The sequence below is a fragment of the Octopus sinensis genome, linkage group LG6 (assembly GCF_006345805.1).
Source record: "Octopus sinensis linkage group LG6, ASM634580v1, whole genome shotgun sequence".
Classification (NCBI taxonomy): domain Eukaryota; kingdom Metazoa; phylum Mollusca; class Cephalopoda; order Octopoda; family Octopodidae; genus Octopus; species Octopus sinensis.
This window is the reverse complement of record NC_043002.1, coordinates 115,474,973-115,494,669: the sequence shown is the minus strand read 5'-3', so window position 1 is coordinate 115,494,669 and position 19,697 is coordinate 115,474,973. Positions and strand designations below refer to the sequence as shown.

The 19,697-nt window shown below is 35.3% G+C and overlaps 2 protein-coding genes across 2 annotated transcripts in view; one reads left to right on the top strand and one right to left on the bottom strand.

Annotated features, from left to right (window-relative positions):
* Nucleotides 1-5,623, top strand: part of LOC115212772 (serine/threonine-protein phosphatase 4 regulatory subunit 2) — a 37,552-nt gene extending 31,929 nt beyond the window's left edge. Inside the window, exons 5-7 of the mRNA XM_029781450.2 lie at nucleotides 1,591-1,628; nucleotides 1,836-2,533; nucleotides 2,680-5,623. Of these exons, the coding sequence (XP_029637310.1) occupies nucleotides 1,591-1,628; nucleotides 1,836-2,533; nucleotides 2,680-3,389 (1,446 nt within the window). The 3' untranslated portion in view covers nucleotides 3,390-5,623. The remainder of the gene's footprint in view (nucleotides 1-1,590; nucleotides 1,629-1,835; nucleotides 2,534-2,679) is intronic.
* A 6,483-nt stretch (nucleotides 5,624-12,106) lies between these two features.
* LOC115213403 (meiosis expressed gene 1 protein homolog) overlaps nucleotides 12,107-19,697 on the bottom strand; it is a 10,633-nt gene continuing 3,042 nt past the window's right edge. The window contains exons 2-4 of the mRNA XM_029782354.2: nucleotides 19,481-19,601; nucleotides 17,003-17,140; nucleotides 12,107-12,546 (exon numbers count right to left, since the gene is read on the bottom strand). Coding sequence (XP_029638214.1) covers nucleotides 12,418-12,546; nucleotides 17,003-17,137 — 264 coding nt within the window. The 5' untranslated portion in view covers nucleotides 17,138-17,140; nucleotides 19,481-19,601 and the 3' untranslated portion in view covers nucleotides 12,107-12,417. The remainder of the gene's footprint in view (nucleotides 12,547-17,002; nucleotides 17,141-19,480; nucleotides 19,602-19,697) is intronic.

Genomic DNA, 19,697 nt, shown 5'->3' with positions numbered 1-19,697 from the left:
TTACGCAAGAAGACTGGGGGGAATATGTTGACATGATCCATCAAGAACAGCATTTAAGATTTTGGGGGTGCATTAATAAGTCCAGAACTGTAAGTGTAGGTATGTGCTTAGCAAGGTAGATAATAAAACTGATGTGGTTTGGGTGAATGATAGAATTAGTGGTTAGGTTTCCATTCATAATGTAAGGATAGAAGTATAATTAGGTTTTGATAGTTAATGTGTCACTAATCTCTGAAAAAGCATTAAGGACTAAATGAGAACTCTACCCCAAGAACATTAACCCTCTTGATACCAACCTGCATGAGACTACTCTTGTTATCTATGATACAAGCTTCCTGCTTTGTAGCAATTTAAATTAAAACCATCCATCAAAATTTCATGTTAATTCATGTTAATAAACACTAGCTTAATGGTAAAGCTATTTTACTAAATATATTATTTTCAAGATTAATTAAAGTGTATTTCAGCAGAAATCCGGTAATGTAAGGGTCAAGTATATGAATGCCGAAAGATCCCTGAGCCTATTGCACACCTTCAGAAAATATATAACAAAAAATTTACATGGCGCAGGAGTGGCTGTGTGGTAAGTAGCTTGATTACCAACCACATGGTTCCGGGTTCAGTCCCACTGTGTGGCACCTTGGGCAAGTGTCTTCTACTATAGCCTCGGGCCGACCAAAGCCTTGTGAGTGGATTTGGTAGACGGAAACTGAAAGAATCCAGTTGTGTGTCTGTGTTTGTCCCCCTAGCATTGCTTGACAACCGATGCTGGTGTGTTTATGTCTCCGTCACTTAGCGGTTCGGCAAAAGAGACCGATAGAATAAGTACTGGGCTTACAAAAGAATAAGTCCCGGGGTCAAGTTGCTCGACTAAAGGCGGTGCTCCAGCATGGCCGCAGTCAAATGACTGAAACAAGTAAAAGAGTAAAAGAGAGAGAGAGTATGAAAAAGAGAAGTGAATAATAATGAGGAGGATAACTAAGGTATTTGATAATAATCGTCTAGTATGGGGGGGATAGAACAGTTTTCTAGGTAGAGCAGAAACTACTTAGATTACAGGCTCTGAGAATGACAGGTGTCAACAAAATAATGTAAAGACTGTAAGTATTCTTTAGCACAAAGAAACCCTTCAATTTCAAACAGCCCTTCTAGATGCAAATATTCTTACAAATTCTAAATCTACATGTTATAAAATATTGCTGTCACATTTGTTGGTGTGTATATTCAGAAGTTATTTACTTCATTGATAATGTAAAAAATCTTGCAACTCTTGATCTGCCCTGTTCTGCTTTTTCTATTACTAATATAATAAACTGTAATAATAATTCACCAGAACTTAATTGCTAAATCTATTTTGCTTCTTTCTGATTGTATTGTTGCTCTCCCTAATCTCTACACCAAAATTTAAAGGTATTAAGAGACTGCTGCCTTGTGGAAAAAACTCTTACCTTGTGTTTTAGCATTTCTTTTAAAAACCAAATTTTACAACCAAGTTTTCTTAAATCAGTCTTTCATTACTCTTATTTATCTTCCCATGTAGGATGTCCGATACTCTACAAAAAATTAAAATAAAATTCTCTCCTTTTTCAGAACATCATGGTTGTTAGCACTGTGGATCCATACGGAAGGTTAGTACATATTTCAATTGAAAGTACTTGACAGTTATTTAACTTCAAAAATTCATAAGTCTTAGTTAAAATAACCCATTTAAAGATAGAAATTGAAAACTATTTTTATCCTTTTGATATCTGTACATTAACGTTTTTCTCACTTTTATTGTTTCATGTTTAGTTACATGTATAACTGTCATAAGACTTGCTTTTCTTTCTCTTTAGAAAAGTTGTTTGTGAGTCACGGAATATTGTTAATGGGATTGATATTAATGGACATACTGCATCAATACGTACCCCACCACACACTCCTCCACCATTGCCTGTTCCTTCACCGCCTCTTTGGCAAGCAACTTCCATTGATTCTGCTACCATCTGGCCATCTTCTAAGTCTGATTCTGATAAACCAGACAGTCCGACATACGATGAAAACTGTGATGAACGAAATGTGTCGCTTAGTAGTAGGACATTACCTTCACCACCGCTACCAGGAACAGTCCATTCTACAGATTTAGGTAACAACAATGTAGAAATTAATAACTCTTCAATTGCAGAAGATAAGTGTGATAAAGAGGATTCTTCATCTTCTTTTGACTCCATATCTGATGACCGAGACTCTGTTCAATCTTCTACTAGTAGCAGTGGGGAAGAGTCTACTTTAAGTAGTGGTGATGATAATTCTCAACAGTCTCCTACTAGTCAAAATGGTCATGAAGAAAGTACTGAACTATCTACAGCAGACAGCTGTGCCAATCATCAGCCAAGGGAACTAACCCAAAAAGACCCACCAGCTACTGATGTATTAGCAGATATAATGCAACTGGAGGAAGAAAACAGTAGAAGCAAACTGGAGACTAAAATGGAAGACATTCAAACACAACCAGCTTCATCGGAGAGCAGTTCGATTTCTAACAGTTTCCATAGTGAGTCAATTCTTAATCATTTGTTCTCCTTCATAATGTTAAATTTTACCTATAAATACTTAACTTTTATTTATTTCTCTATTAAATGTTACACTTTCTTTCTCTCCCTTGTACATATATTTAACCCATTTTTTCTTTATTTGCAGTTATATCTGAAGAAACTTCGAAAGTTCAGTTCATTCTTCCAAAAGATATGGTAAAGAACTGTGACAGTTCTGATTCAGTTACAAACAAATCCAGTTTGACAACAAACACTAGCAGTACTATTACGAGTTCTATCACAGCAAGTCATACATGTGCATCAGTACCCACAAATCAGTTACAGCCAGAGCTGTGCCAAGACTCAAGCACTCCACTGTCATCAACATCATCTTTCTCTTCACAATCTTTTCCCTCATCTGCAGATATTTCTGAAACCACTGATGTACCAGTGTCCCACCATGAACCTACAGTAAAGATCTGTTCTTCTGCTAATACCAGCACTTCAGAGGCTGCTACTGTAGCACAAGCAGAGTCTGCTGATAATGCCGACTCGGTCGTTACTGATATTGCTTGTACAGACAATTCAGTTTCTTCTTCTGATGAAATGACACCAGCTATATCAGAAGCTGACAATACCCAGATACCTCAACCAGATGAAGAGAGTAAAAGATGTGAGGAAGACAATGACAGTAATGAAGCATCTTCAGTCATGGAAACTAACTGTTGCCAACCTGATCAAATGCTGCAAAAGGAGGATGGAGGAACCAACAGTTCAGCTTCTGAAAGTGCTGACGTTTCTGCTTCCACTACAAGTGTAACATCTCCCCAAGTTCCAGAATCTAATACTCCAGATGAAGAACCAATGGAGTTATAGCTGAAGAATATTTGCAAGGAGACTTGGAATCATTGTTCCTGTTATTGCCACCACAATTGCCCACATCTATGCATCATTCGTTATAAGTTATAATTTCTTTTAACCATTGCAACCTCTTATTGTATTACTTTTCTGGAAGAGAACAAATAAGTTTATTTTAGCTCTGTTTCTCAAACAGAATTGCTTTTTATAATCCTGACAATTTGAATTTTGTTTTCCTCCATGGCTTCCTTTTATTACTTCTAATACCTGTTTAAGGTCAATATTTCTTAAGGATTTTTTAATATTGTTCTATGTTGCAGGAGCAGTTAAATTGAAATACTCTTTCGTTCTGTTGATAACTTGATATTTTTGTTTTACAAAGTACAGATAGCTTTAAAAGTTTTTTTCATATATAAATACCTTATTGGTATAAATATTGGTTTATTGAGTAGAATGTTTTAAATGGTAATGGGAGGGTTTAGTACTGATATTAAAAGAATTCAGAAGTGATGTAAGACAAGTTACATTTCAAGATCTTAACCTTTTAATTACATTACTAAATTTGACTTCTTCCCTGGTAAAGTTATATTTTAGATAAAAGAAATGAAAATAGTAGGATTTTAAATGATCAAAAAGGGTTGGCTTCATGTATCTCATGGTTGCTTTATTTCTTTCCTTAAAACTGTTTATTTTTATTTAAAAAAAGTTTTTTTTTGTCATTATTATTATATTAGTTTCAGTCCTAATTTTTTTCCCAACTCTTTTAGTGTTTATGTTCTTTAAAAATATAAACTGTATGATGTTTGAATCTAGTCCAACTTTTAATTTTTTGTGAAGTGCCCTGTTTTTCTCCGCCAAAGAATTTATAATAAAGCATAACTTGCTTAATTTCAAAACTAATTTCTCTTAGTTTATCCCTGTGTTTATTCTATCTTCAAAGACTTTGGAAATAATTATTTTATCTAAAAGTACTCTTAATCTTCATCCTGCCATTTTACTGTTTTTGTTGTGTTGTTCGTTGTCTTAGAACCAAAGTTGATTGTAGAAATGGGCATGTACTCTTTGAACAAGAACATTTATTTTTTGTTCAGTGGTGGCTTAATAACTGCATATCTTTCAGTAGCATTGTTATTCTGGGTCAAGTTCTTGTTTTCAATTGTTTATAACACTATCTGGTTGGTTGTCAGCGGGGAAAAACTGTTTTCCTCCAGTCTCAATATTTGACCAACTCAGAACAACATTCTCAAATAAAGATTCCAGCAAACCACTTACAATATAATGTTTCTGATTTTGTTCCTTTATTTCCTTTTTCCATTTTTTTCTCTGTGCCTGATTCATCTCGGCATAAATGTATAACAGTCTATGATATTTAGCTGAAGATAAAGCTTTGTTTTGTATTATGTCCTAGAGCTTATATTTAATCTTGAAGAGCAAATATTTCCTCTCAACCTTTTCACTTAAAATTATAATTTGGAAACCATATTATAAAGGCGTGGTAGCTGGAAATTCAAAACACTGGAAAAGTGGGTTGAGTACACATTTCATCGCATACATTGTACTGTTGTTGTCTCGGCAATTTACTTTACGTTCATGGCAGAAATTATGCTCCCAATTGATAATCTTTTGCAGTATTCACAATCCAGGTAGTGGGGTTTCAATGTTTGTATGCCTGGCTTATAAAACCAGGTAAAGTACATCCAAGGATATTGGTCACATTGGAATACCTGGTAAATATTGGTTTTATGCAGGGTTTTTTTCTACCTTCATTGATACCAAAAATATCATAACACTAGTGTCAGCACAATTGGCACTTGCAAAATATTTGCATTAATGTATTTTAATGTCATGAAATCTAATGTAATTTTCATATTGTTTGTACTTTTTTTTTTTAAAATCTTAAACTGAAAAATGTAAATACTTAGATTTTTTTTTAAATGTGAAAATAGGTGTTTATAATTTGCATTTTCTTGGTTAGAAATGACAGAAATGTAAATATCAGGACTTGGAACCTAAAGTTCTCTGAATTTGTTAAAAATGTAAACTAAATGCAAGTATCTTACTGTATTTGGGTTGTGCTTGAGCTCTATAATAGTTGAAATGTAGTAGTGAAAGTCATATTTTGAAATATTTCTCATTTGTTTTTCATTACTCTACAATTAGTTCATCAGTTTGGAAACTTGGAAACTCCTACTACGTAAAAATTGTGGAGCCGTATTTCTATGGTAAATAAAAATATAAAATTTACAAGGTAACAACTGTTTACTTTTTTCTTCAATGCATTCACAAAAGTATGAACTGGTTTAGACAAACATTTTAATTTTTGAATGAACGAATGTATGTATATAATAAAATTATATGAATATGGTTTTTTTAGCTGTGTTCTTACTGAATATTATTAGCTACTACTAAATACAAGCATTCATGAAGGGAGATACTCAATATTGTAAAAATATAACAATTCTTTAGGGGAACAATGGAATGTGAAATGGTCTCCCTATGATCTTCACGGCAACTCTGGTGATGTTTCACCGAAGTATAAACTTCACTATATTTGCCAAAGTAGTAATGAAAGAATCCCTGGGTTAATGTACCAATATCATATATTTCAGATGAAAAGCATTAGTAAGTTTAGAAAATGAATCTTTGAGATAATTGCATTGTGAATTCTTGAATATGCACTTCGTAATTTACCTTGCGACTGTTTCTAAGCTGTCTGCAGTTGTCTCCCCACTATTTCACTGCTGAAGCAAAAAATCTTTCCAGACAGTTCTTTCAGTTTATTTCATATGTACTGAGTTTGAGTCACTGAGAGAGTAATTAAGGTCTTCTGTCCATTATCTTAATTTCCCACTCCTCTTTAGGTAAAAATTTTATTCCTTTAATTACTCTTTAACGGTGACTGCTTAATATTTTCACTTGATGGCAATGACTCAATATTTTTTTTTTTTTTTTACTAAAAACCTCCACTTGTATCAGTTTGAATGATTTCCTCTCGTCAACCCTAGCACTCTCCACACTCTGTCTCTTATACTTGGGTCACTCTCCTCACAATCAACTTCTTACTTTCTCTATTTACTCTCTTATTTACTCTACTCATCTACTTGCAATCTCTTCCTTCTTAACCTATTCACTTCCTCCTCTCTTCTGTTGGTTGTAACTTTACCACTTTTTCATGCCTCACTGGAACAAAATCTATTGATGCCTCCACTGTCTTGGATTTTATTGCTGTTGCCAATGCAAACTCTCATTGGTTACCTTGGATTCTGAATTGTTAAAATGTTAGTCATTGAGTTAGTGTAGTTTAGTCCTGTATTAGTATTTCTTATTGGATTTACAATTTCAGTGCATTAAATATGTTAACCCTAACTTAACTATAGAAGTAATTAAATTGGTTGAATTATTGAAAAGTAGAACAGTTGGAGAAACCCTATTTCCTTTCTGAATAAAGCTCACCTTGTAATCAATGTATGTCACTTGTTTTCTCTTAACTTTTTATTTTATTAATAATAATTAGCTGTACCTATGGAAATTCCATAGTAAATATGAAATTTTGTGGATGGTGGGAAGTTTATATAGAGCATCCAAAATTAGTGTTTCTTTTGAAATTGCTTATTCTGTATTATTTTCATTTAAAAGCACCTTTCAAATCTGGTTTAGGCTGTAATTAAGGGACCATGATTTTCATATACTCTCAGCAGTTCAGAGGTTCATTTATAAATCTAAGAGTTCACAGTAATTACTGAGAATATTCATGTCACCAATGTAACTTTCAACTCTACATTTACTGTTACTTTTTTGATGTTCTCTCATTTTCTATTCTATGGTGAACATAATCTCTTATCTGTTGTAAATACTCACTCTATACTCTTTGATTCATATTTTCCCTTCTGCACTGATGCTTCTCTGCTTGTTCTAGTGATTTCACACTCTGCTTCTCTTTATGTCGTTTCATTCCTTCTCTTGCTAGATTACATCGTGTCATCCATATTTTGTAACCAAATATCAGTTTTCAAGTGAGCAGATGGTATATATATATATATATATTATATATATATATAGTTGCACTTGTGTGTATGCATTAAGTGATAGGTGATGTAAAAAGTTTAGTTAAAAGAAATCAACATTTTTCACTTTCCACTCACCACCACCATTGTCATAACTTTCAGTAACAGTTTGGTTATTTGCCAACCAAGGTTGTTTGATTTCAGTTTAGATTTTTGTATCAACTTTTCTTGTCAATACATTGTTTGAAAAATAAGTTAAAAAGAATAACATCCATGGCTATTTTGCTAAGTTATTTCACTTTCATTGAAAGATCTTTGTATTTATGATAAGTTTATTATTATAGCTGATGTAAACCTTTCTTCTGTCCACCCATCAATGTATTTATCAATGTAGATAGATAGACCAACAGAGAGTAGAAAATGTAAGAAATTGAATATTAAAATGTTATTTTCTTATCAGTCACAATATGATGTTTAAAATTTCCTGTTAAACACTTTATATTTCTCTCTTTACCTTTTATTTCAACTAACTTTTTAACCATGTCATTCCTCTCTTCATCTTATCATTTCTCTCTTTCTCTTCACCTCTGATTTCCACTAACCACATGACAGCATAATGCACTATTCTCTCTCTCTCTCTTTCTACCTCTCACTCTCAGTATAACTTCATCTCTGTAACCTCACCACCAGAACATCATCCTCTGCTAAACATTGGATTTCTGACTCTCTTTCTCAATATTTCTTCTTTCAATTCACTTTTTAAACACATAACTATTACCTCATCTTAACACTTCTCTCCCTCTTTTTCTTTCTTTTCAACTAATTACGTGACAGCATAATGCATTCAGCCTTAGTGTATTAATATATAGATCATCATCATTTAGCGTCCGCTTTCCATGCTAGCATGGGTTGGATGGTTCAACTGGGGTCTGGGAAGCCAGAAGGCTGCACCAGGCCCAGTCTGATCTGGCAATGTTTCTACAGCTGGATGCCCTTCCTAATGCCAACCACTCCTTGAGTGTAGTGGGTGCTTTTTACATGCCACCCGCACAGGTGCCAGATGGAGCTGGCAAACGGCCACGGACGGATGGTGCTTTTTACGTGCCGCCGGCATAGGGGCCAGGCGAGGCTGGCAACGGCCATGATCGGATGGTGCTTTTTACGTGCCACTGGCACGGGGGCCAGGTGAGGCTGGCAACGGCCACGAACGGATGGTGCTACGGGGGCCAGGCGAGGCTGGCAACAGACACGAACGGATGGTGCTTTTACGTGCCACCGGCACGGAGGCCAGTCGGGGCGGCGCTGGCAATAATAATAATAAAAACTTGCTTCTGAAACAATATTTGATTGAAGGTAACTTGAGAGTGATTGGAAACCAAAGCTGTCAAAACCTAAAATTGTCCATGAACACGAAATCCATCTGGTATTAAGGGCAAAATTGTAAGAAATTCCTTGAAGTATTTATTCTGGTTTACTGAGGTTAGCTTTGCCTTTCAGCTCTCTGAGTAGATGAAATAAGTACCAGTCTGTTATTGGGTCAACAGTACCAACTAATTCCCCCTTCTTTCAAAATTACTGGCTTTTGTGCCTAAATTGAAAGCAATTATTTACAATAGTGTTTGTCATTTTGTTTTTGTGAGAGTGAAGTAGTATTTTGTATAGTTAGTGTTTTAAAATCATTTAAAGATAATTTGATGAGATTAATATGGGCAAAGTTACTATAAAATGTTTTCTGGGCTGTTGTAAAGGAATTACTGGATACATAAAAATTAGATGAAGAATTTAGACATCAGACAATATATTTCTTTTAAGCTCATTTACCATTTCAACTTCTTTCCATAATTTATGCAAATAATATATTGTAATATAACATAAATTAAAGTACTTTTTCTTAGTTTACTGCTTGTCAGTTAGTTTCAACCATGAGTAAATCCAGCTGTCCAGACAACTGACCAACTGGGTATTCCATTTCACAGGTGGAACCTGAACAGTCCTTGAGTATAATCAACATGATAGTGTGTGACAAAGCCAGCCATTTCAATTATAAATAGTCTACTCAGTTTCATTCACAAGGTTTCTGTTCACAAGGCTTCTGTAGGATCAAATTGGTGATCTGTGCCAGAGTATTTGTCACATTCAAACATAACAAGGGCAGACAATCCGGTGAGCAAAAAGTCAAATTTAACTCCTTTCCATATATTTGCAAGTTTAATTTTATTTAGAAAACATACTTGTCAATACAATTCTATACTGTTGAGATGTGGAATTTATACTGTTGAAAAGTTTTAGATGTTGTATAAGATAAATGGAGAAGCACAGTTCCTAAACACATAACATTTAATCCATGAAGGAAAATTTTATGAATTGTTTCCCCAATCTGCTGTTTGCATTGTAGATTGTGATATCTATCTACATACATACAGACAGACAATGAGAATAGTGTACCCCTGCAGATCAAATAAAGGACTAGGTTTGAAATTCCAATACAACCGATTTCAACTCAACACCTGAAAAAGTCTGGAGCATTCAACAGCAGAAACGTAAGTGAAAGTAACGATGAAGCTGAGGACACCTGCCTAACTAATATAAACCATTTACTTGTAAATATATTTATGATTTGATAACAAATGTAGAATGTTCCGTCTGTACCTGCCTTCCTCTTTTGTTTAAAACAAGGATTCTGAAAAGAGGTATTGTAGTGCTACTATGAAAGGTTATCAAATGCAAAGAATGCTGAGGGGGAAAAGGGGACCAAATAGAGGGACCTGCAATTCAGCAGTTTGATAAAGGAGTTAAGGATATGAAGATAGAAAAAGTTCTTGGTCTATCAATGATATTGAGATGCTTAAAATATCTGGCAGAGTAGGATATGTACTAGTTACCTGCATCAGTCAATCAGATTATATAGGAAAGTGTCATACTCAGTGACTGGTATTGCAGCATTATAGTCAACTGTTACCATGGCAAAGCTTGATGACTTGCAAAGAGATAATGATGGCTATTGTTGGACTAGATCATAAAAGTCCTTGAAAGAGTTATAGCTTGATCAACTTATGCAAAAGTTAGCCGAGGAGAAGTAGACTAACTTTTGTGCTGGAGTAACCCTGCTGCACCTAACATTTGATGACCTGGAAAAAGTCTTTGAGTCTTTCACTTAGTGGTCTGCTAAATACTGAAGATGTGATGTTTGGCTTGTGAGAGCCATGTTCAAAGATGCTATCGGTAAGTTGAGAGCAATTAATAGAGTGACAGATTTAGTGTGCATGTAGGGGACCGTCAGGGCCCAAAGCTCAGTCATTGTCTATATATCTTGGTCCTCTAGGCTAGAGGAGTTTAACCCCCCTTTAACTTTTAAACCAATTATATCCGACCAAAATAATGTACCTGTTTTAACTTCAAACTGGCCTCTCACACTTACCCTAAAATATTCTGAAAATAGACAATCATGTCATTGAAATCCCAAAGTTACAAGGTAATACATGACTAGTTCAAATCAGTGTAATTAAATAAGCAACGAGCTGGCAGAATCGTTAGCACACCTGGCGAAATGCTTAGTGGTTGTAGGGTTAGAGAAGAAATTTCTGGCATGGAAGGGCCTCTAAATTAACTTGGCAAAGACTAAAGTATAATTACAAAAACAAACAGGACCCTGCTTTGTCAGGGAAATAGCCTTATTCAGTATGTGGAATTACTATAAATTATGTAATAAGACCAATGCAAAGTATGGACACAGGAGATGCAGTGGTCATGGGTGAGTTAATAAAGCAGTTTTGGATGTGGTAGGTGTGCCGGAGCAATAAACATTGTACATGACAAATCAATGCTCTCAAGTGACTGACCTAATTATTTGTGTAAGGGAATGTTGTAGAAATATAGTAAGAAGAGCTGGGGCTGCTACTAGCTCTGCTGGTAACAAAACGTTTCTCTCTCAGAGTCAAACGCAGACAATATAATGCCGACTTATAGTCTCCTTGCTACATGGGAGTGAAATAGTGACACTGAATGCAGAGTTCCTGAGAAGACTAGAAAGAAATGAAATGAGCATGCTCTGATGATTATGCATTGTCAATTTGCATGTGTAACAAAGTTCAATTGTGTTGATAGAAAAGTGCAAGAGAGAAGACTGCATTCATCTGGAAGTATGATGTATATTGTGGATGAGGTTAAGTGCGAAAAGAAGAGTTGATTGCTTACAGTAGATGGAAATTCTGGAGACCTAGGAAGACATGAGATGAGGTGGCAAAGGCTGAATGTTGAGCCTCATGAAGGAGATGACAAAGGACGGAAACAGTTGGTGATAAGCAGTGTTTGAAAAGACCTACCCCTCAGCTATGCCAGCATGGCAAGACTGCAGTTCAATCCATGTTCTCTTCTGTTCACCTGGTTGGACATATCACCTTGAAGATTTGTTCTGTGTTGGATGGCTTGACAGAAGCTTGGTTTCTATGGCTGGATGCCCTTTCTAATTCTAACCACTTTACTGAGTGCACTGGATTTTTTTTTTATGTGGAACCATTGTTAGTGCTTTTAACATGGCACCAGTACCGATATCAATGCTTTTTATGTGGCATCTTGGTTTTAGGACTTCAGTTCAGTTGTGGAGCGCATGTCTTCCACTGGTTAAGAAAGGCAGAAGCAAAAGAATCAACCAAGACCTCATAGATGGTGTTGCCAATTGCAAGCATGGGAGATATAGACAAAATCAATAATGAGGCAACAATCAATCAGTCCTAAATTTTAATGAAGTTTTTATTGCAGATCAGATTGAGAGAGTTTTTTGGATTCATCTCATTAGAAGCAGGTGTATTTTTAATAATAAATGCAGCTTATTTGTGAAATGTTTGATGGAAGTAAATAATTTAGGATTCATTTATTCATCATGTTGACAATGAACCAATTAGCTATGGAATGTTCAATAAATTAAAATTGCTGTTTATATATATATATATGTATACATATATCATAGATAGAGAGAGAGAGAGTGAAAGGGAAAGTGAGTATGTGCCTATGTAATATATATATTTTTGCCAGCTGGTTAGAGACTAATATACATAGAGTTTAGTTTTTGAAATATCTTTCTCCGGGCATTCTCTGGTTTTATTGAAGTAAAAAAAACTGCCATCTTTCCTCTGTAATTTCTTGACATAGCCATTGTGAGGCCATCTATCAATCTGAAAATATAAAATATTGATTTCGATTTATTGTGGAAATAATACATTTTTCTCATCATCTTTGCTCTATATTTTTCATAAGGGAAGTAAGAGTACCAATTCATATGTCTTCATGCTTTGATGGTTTTGCAAAGATTATCTCTATTTTGTACAAACTCAAGAGTACTTTATTTTAAGCCACTAACTGTCCTTGCTGAAGAAAACCCTGAATTCACAGTACATTTTAACCCTCAAAGACAAGGGGTTTTGCTATATATACTAGCCAATGAAAAATGCAGCAGCATACTAAAAATATTCTTAACAATTAAACCTGGAAAAGTAGAGGACAAGAAAAAACTCACTAAACTTAGAGCTTAAAAATATTGCTGTAAAATTGCAATCAAAAAGTACCTCTAAGGTACTTTTTCATATTTTTAAAAAGAATTCAATTAATTTCACCTTTTCCTTTTTTATTTCAATCTTATTTTTTTTACTAAATGACTTAATGAAAAAAGTTAAAATTTTAATTTTAGCAGCAATATCTTAAGCTCTTATTTTAATGAGTTTTTTTTGTCCTCTACTTTTCCATGTTTAATTGTTAAAAATATTGTTAGTATGTGTCTGCATTTTTCATTGTTTTTACAGGCATTGCAGCAATAGTAAAATTTTAATTAAAAATATATAAAATTACCATTTTTTGCAGTCATTTTGAAGTCAAAAAATTTCCCAAAAAATTCAAACAAAATTTCGAGCTTTTCATTTGACTAGTTTTCATTTAGAAATTAAATTAAAAATGAATGATAATCGTTGCAACTTTGCCTTTTCAGGACATAATGTACGTACTGTAATTTTGGTACTGTACAGAGACAAAGTTACAAATGAATATATTTAAAGAATTTTAAAAATAACGAGAAAAAAATTATACAAATTTAATAAAATAACTTTGTTATAAATAAATAAAATAAAATTAATATTGAATAGAATATAATTACAAATAGCATTTGGCTTTTTTGACAGCCTTACTACAGACTTCAGTACTGCTCATAGAGACGACAAAGCCACAAATAATCATATTCTATTTACTATAAAATTTATAAATAAATTAAACATAAAGTCATTTTTAGCATGCAAATTAACTCCATGTTTGGAAATTTAAAAATTGTGAAACTTGACCGTTAAAATATTTGAATTTTTGTAATTTGCCTTACTAGATGATTCAGTACTGCTCAAAGAGACAAAATCAAAAAAATCAAAATATAATTTTGTTATTAAAATAATTAATTCGACAAAAAGTTAAGCAAAAAAATTTCATTTTTTTATAAAAAATAATTTAGACTAATGAAAATAAATATTCGAACTCTTTGTATTGATTTGTGTTGTCTTTTATCTTTTGTTGTGTTTGTGTGCCTAAGAAACAGTCTGGTTCATACATGAGGTGTGTCCCTTCAATATCATGTAAAAATTGATAAAAATTTGAGAATTAAAATTAAATATCTTTTTTCTGATGGATAAAATTTTACGAAACCTTTACCAATATGTTCCTTCAACATTTCTCTTTTATATTAATATCAATCTAATAATTCTTAATCAAAATTAAAAGAATGGTGTGGATTCAAAGTGTTTGATGTCAGGCATTACTACTCATCAGTCGACCAGTTTGGTCTCTACATTTTTCTCTTAACTTTTCTTCTTCTACACCAGATTTTAAGTATTTTATGTCTAAATGCAGTCAAACATAATTCAAAAAACTAAATTTGATTTCAGTTAAAACTGAATTAGTGAGACTGCCAACTGCGATTAAAAAGCCATGTTAAGAATATTATTCAACCATGGTAAGTTCCAGTTGACTGCTGGGGTGGATGTAATCCTCCCCAAAATTGCTGGCTTCGTGACCAAATCTGAAATATTATTCTTTTCTACTCTAGGCACAAGGCCCCCAATTTTTTTTTTTGGGGGGGGGGGGGGCAGTCAATTAAATCAACTCCAGTATGCAACTGGTACTTAATTTATCGACCCCTGAAAGGATGAAAGGCAAAATTGACCTCCGCAGAATTTGAAAACAGAACATAAAGACAGACGAAATTCCACTCAGCATTTCGCCCGGCATGCTAACATTTCCGCCAGCTCATTGCCTTTGGGGTCGATGTAATTGACTTAATCCCTTTGTCTGTCCTTGTTTGTCCCCTCTGTGTTTAGCCCCTTGTGGGTAGTAAAGAAATAAATTATTATTATCTGAGGTCGAATTTGCATTTTATCATTTCAGGGTTGATGAAATTATTACCAGTTGAACACTGGAGTTGATGTAATCAACCAATATCCTTCACCAATATTACTGGCCTTGTGCCAAAATTTGAAACCATTAACATCATCATAAAACTCACAAAGAGCCTTGTGAAATACAGCTACACAGGGTTTCCTGACTGAAATATTAATTCCAATGCTACTTGTTGAAAATTATACCACACAATATATACAGGGTGTGGTGGGTAAATTGTTGCTATTTTATATTTTTAATTTCACACGTGTATTGTTTGTTTTTGATTTTGTCAACTATGCAGTACAGGAGGGTCAGTTGGGCACCATCTGTGAGAAAAACAGCACCATGATGTAATTCACTCTGCCAGAAATTTGGAAACGCCATGCTGTACTGCTTGGCATTTGCACTGGAAGCTTCAATATGAAGCTTTCAGAGTGTTTGGGTGTCAATCTGAGGACATGTACCGACAGTGATATAAATCAAATATTCAGTCAACATTATGGTGTTTGGAGTGATTACTGGTGATGGCGACGTCTTCCGACACAGCCTCAACATGGTGGCCTACATCAAGTGCCTGGAGGAGGTAGTGCTACCCTGGGTCAAGAGGGTGGCTGCTGGAAGACCCTATGTCTGGCAACAGGACTCTGCACTATGCCACACAAGCAGGAGGACCCAGTCATTACTCCTACCATCTGGCCACCTAACTCCTCAGACTGCAACTTCCTTGGCAGGAGGGGCACAATTGGAACACAGTTGAGCAAGAGACCAACAAAATTCCTTGTAACACCAAAGATGACTTGAAGGCAAGGATTATGGCAGCATTCACCAACATAAACAAGGAGACTATCCAGGAGATTTCGAAGTCATCTGGAGACCACGGTTGAAACCAACAGCAATTTTACTGAATAAATTTACTCTTTAGTATTTCAAAATATTTCAAGATATTTTTATGTTATTTTGGTACATATATGTTAAAATGAGATGTCAGTGTTATTTTCATTTTTATGTAATTTCGATGACAGTTTATTCACTGCACCCTCTGTGTGTGTGTGTGTGTGTGTTTGTGCACACAAGCTGTACATGCACACACTCACACAATTACATATAGTACATTTGAACTTTGAACTGGAATCAATCGTCTGGAAGCTGTTCAGCGACATGCAACCAAAAGAATACCCTCCATCAGGCATTTGCCATATCCTGAACGCCTTACTTCCCTGGGCATGGACACATTGAAACTCTGACGTGTGGCAGCTGACTTGGCAGACACCCATAAAATTATTAACCATCGTACAAACAATAACTCTGAGCACCTTTTCAAACTCCACCCGTCTAACACCCGTGGACATATTTACAAAGTCAGAAAACAGCACAGCTCCCATGACTTCAGGAAACATTTTTTCATGCTGAGAGTTGCTGAAGCATGGAACAAACTGCAGGCATTAGTTGTTAGTTGTCGGAGCACTGCATCCTTCAAAACTTCCATGCTTTCTGAGATTCGCCAACACCACACCTGATTTTCTCCCCTCCTTACACACACAAGCATGTATCTGACTCATACATTGTTCGCTTTCCAGACATTTTTACATTACTGCATGTACTTTATATGCACTTTCTGACAAGTTGTTGTGCACCTGAGCACTGTATACAATAATTTCATTATATTATTATTACAAAACACTTGTTAGATATGCAGCATCCCAGTTGCCAGCATATGAGTGGAATCTGTTTACATCTTGGTGGAGTAAGGCATTGTGTTTTCTAGGTTCATTTGAGTGAAATATTGGTGACAAAATATGAAGTAATAACCCATTTATTTATCTCGTCACTGTTGAGAAAATACTGATTTCAAATTTTGGCACAAGGCCAACAGTTTTTGAGGGAGGGTGTAAGTCAACTGGTACTCTTATTGAACCTGAAAGGATGAACGGCAAAGTTGACCTTGGTGTAGTTTAAACTCAGAATGTGAAGACAGATGAAATGCTACTGAGCATTTTGCCCAGTGTGCTAAACAATTCCACCTGGTCACTACCTTTAAAAATTTGCCAGCAATCCACTATAGAGAATTGAACCCAGTACCTATGAAATTCTGGCTGAGTGCTCTGTACCATTATTAAGCTAAGAAATCCCTGGCACTGCTCAGAAAATATTAAAATTGATTAGAATGAAATTAAAGAAATTATTTAACTCTTATCAACACATCTTTACTTTCGTACTTACTTTAGCTTTTTGAAAATATTTATACTCCATCTCATCTCGGTAACCTGCACATTGGAATCTATAGGCTTCTTCCACCGAATCTGTCCATTTTTGTGCTCTTGATATAGACTTGGGTTTTGGTTCCAGCCTTTCCATTATCTTAGGAGTGAAAACAGATAAACTAATAGAATTTCATGAAGTAAATTAATTTGTAAAAGAGATACTCATAAAATAAAATATTTGCTAGCAACAGTAGCAACATTGAGAACAGTAAACACAGCAACAATAAGCTGAAGAATGACAAATCAGGCCATGTCAGGTATTGGTCCTGTGCTGTTGCAGTGCAACACTGCATCCGGTATTTGTTAGTTTATCCTGGGCAATCTTGCAAGCAATGTCCTACTCAGTCCCTGTCTCTGTGAGGTACTTTCTCATTCAATATGACCATGTGGTATTCAGCTGACCAGCACAAGCTGACCATCACTCTGGCCGGATTACCAGGGAAGGGAATGTGACATGCAGGACCCAGCCAGGACACATCCCAGCAACATGACCGATCGGTCTGAACTGATACTCCTGAATAATACAAGTTTCTGAGTAGAGTCATTGGTTGGATACGAAATCTGGCCAATTGTAACCCATAATTCTGTGAAGTGTTCGGACACCAAAGGAGTTCCTGGTACCAGTGTAGGGCACTGATAACCGATGAACTGTAGACAGGACACTTCACAGCAGGCCAGCTAGTGATCTGGTCCACAGAGAAGGGACTTTCAGTTAGGCGGGAGACCAACCAGTCTGGGGATTTAGATGGCTGGTCATGCTTGCCCTCACACTGTATAACTGAATGAAGCAAAATGAACAGTATACCAACACACTCTTGTTCCTGATTATTTTTATGTACAGCTTAACTAAACTGTACCAAGAAAAATAACAATGATAATTAATCCTCATATAACCTTTTTGTTACCATATTTCTATTGAATTACAATGCTAGTGTTTCAATTGATTTTAAAAATAATGTTGAAGAGTTTAGTAAAACAACTTCGTCATTATTAAACTGGTGTTTGGAGCATAAATTAAAAATATAAGTTTGTTGGAATATTTTAATTTAGATGACATTAAAATAGCAAGTTTGCATTTAAAATTTAATGTACTTGAGAAGACACATCAAGCTAAGTGAATCATAGTCATGGCCTGTGCTTGTGACACATAAAAGGCACCTGTGCCAGAGACACTTTAAGAAACACGCAGTACCCTCTGTAAAGTGGTTGGCATTAGGAAGGACATCCAGATGAGAAACCAAGCCAAATCTGACGACTAGATCCTAGTACAGCTCTTTGACTTAACATCATCATCATCATCATCATTGTTGTCGTCGTTTAACATCCGTTTTCCATGCTTGCATGGGTTGGACGGTTTCCCAATCAAATTGTCTAACCCATGCCAGCATGGTAAACAGACGTTAAAGGATGATGATGATGATGTTGATAATGATGCATCATACAACCCGTCCAAGGGCAGTCTTATGTTGGTAGCAAAAGTAATAAACTCTTTAGGAATATATTTTATCTGCTCTCATTTTTTCTTTCTCAGGTACAAAATAAACCCTTGCCAATCAAGAGGGTGCAGTTGATTATTATCAAAATGCTACGGGTACTTGGGAAAAGTGGAAAAAAGTGACTTCACCTACATTTGAACTTGAAACAGATACTTTCACTTTTTACTTTTCTTTTACTTGTTTCAGTCATTTGACTGCGGCCATGCTGGAGCACTGCCCTGAAGGGTTTCAGTTGAACAAATCAACCCAGGACTTATTTTTTAAAGCCTAGTACTAATTCTATCAGTCTCTTAAGCCGAATTGCTAAGTTACAGAGACGTAACGACACCAACACCGGCTGTCAAGCGCGCGCACACGCACACACACACACACACACACATTTATCTATATGGGCTTCTTTCAGTCTCTGTCTACCGAATCCACTCAGAGGTTATAACAGAAGTCCCTACCCAAGTTGCCATGCAGTCGGATTGAACTGAGAACCATGTTGTTGAGAAGCAAGTTTCTTACCACGCAGCCACGCCTGTGCAGCAAAAGATGAAATGGTTGGAATGAGATTCTGCTGTGATGGTCATTTATCAAACGCTCGCGACCAGTATTTTTTTCATTAACGACATAAATATTTCGCCGAGCGTTTCTGTAGTTTTCTTTGCAATTTAACGAAAAAAAAAAAGGAAAAAAAATTCGTTGGGGATAAGATATGGGGCTTCGAAAAACTGAAGAACCGCTGCAATAAGTGTGTGAGTCTGAGAGGAGAATATCATAATTAAGTGATCCTCCTGTATATTCTTTTAGCCAAAGCCAGGAGCTTTTCGCCCTGCCCCCCCCTCGTATGTTAACAAATACTGCTTTCACATAAAATATAAAACGTAACAAGGAAAAACAAAAACGAAAAAGAAAAAATTGTGAAATATTTTCGTTCAACTACAAATTGATCCTACCTTAATTTTTTGTTGAAATACACAGTTGTGAAGTTAAGTTGATAGTAATCGTTTAGTTTGAATGCGTTTGTATAATCACCATAGCAACGGAGCATATCCGCAACGAATAGGGTTCTTTCACCTAGATTACAAGATAAAAGATTTAAAACTGAAATATTCGGAATTACTTTATATTCGATCTGGTTCGGAACACAAACACTTACAAGTAGATAAGGTA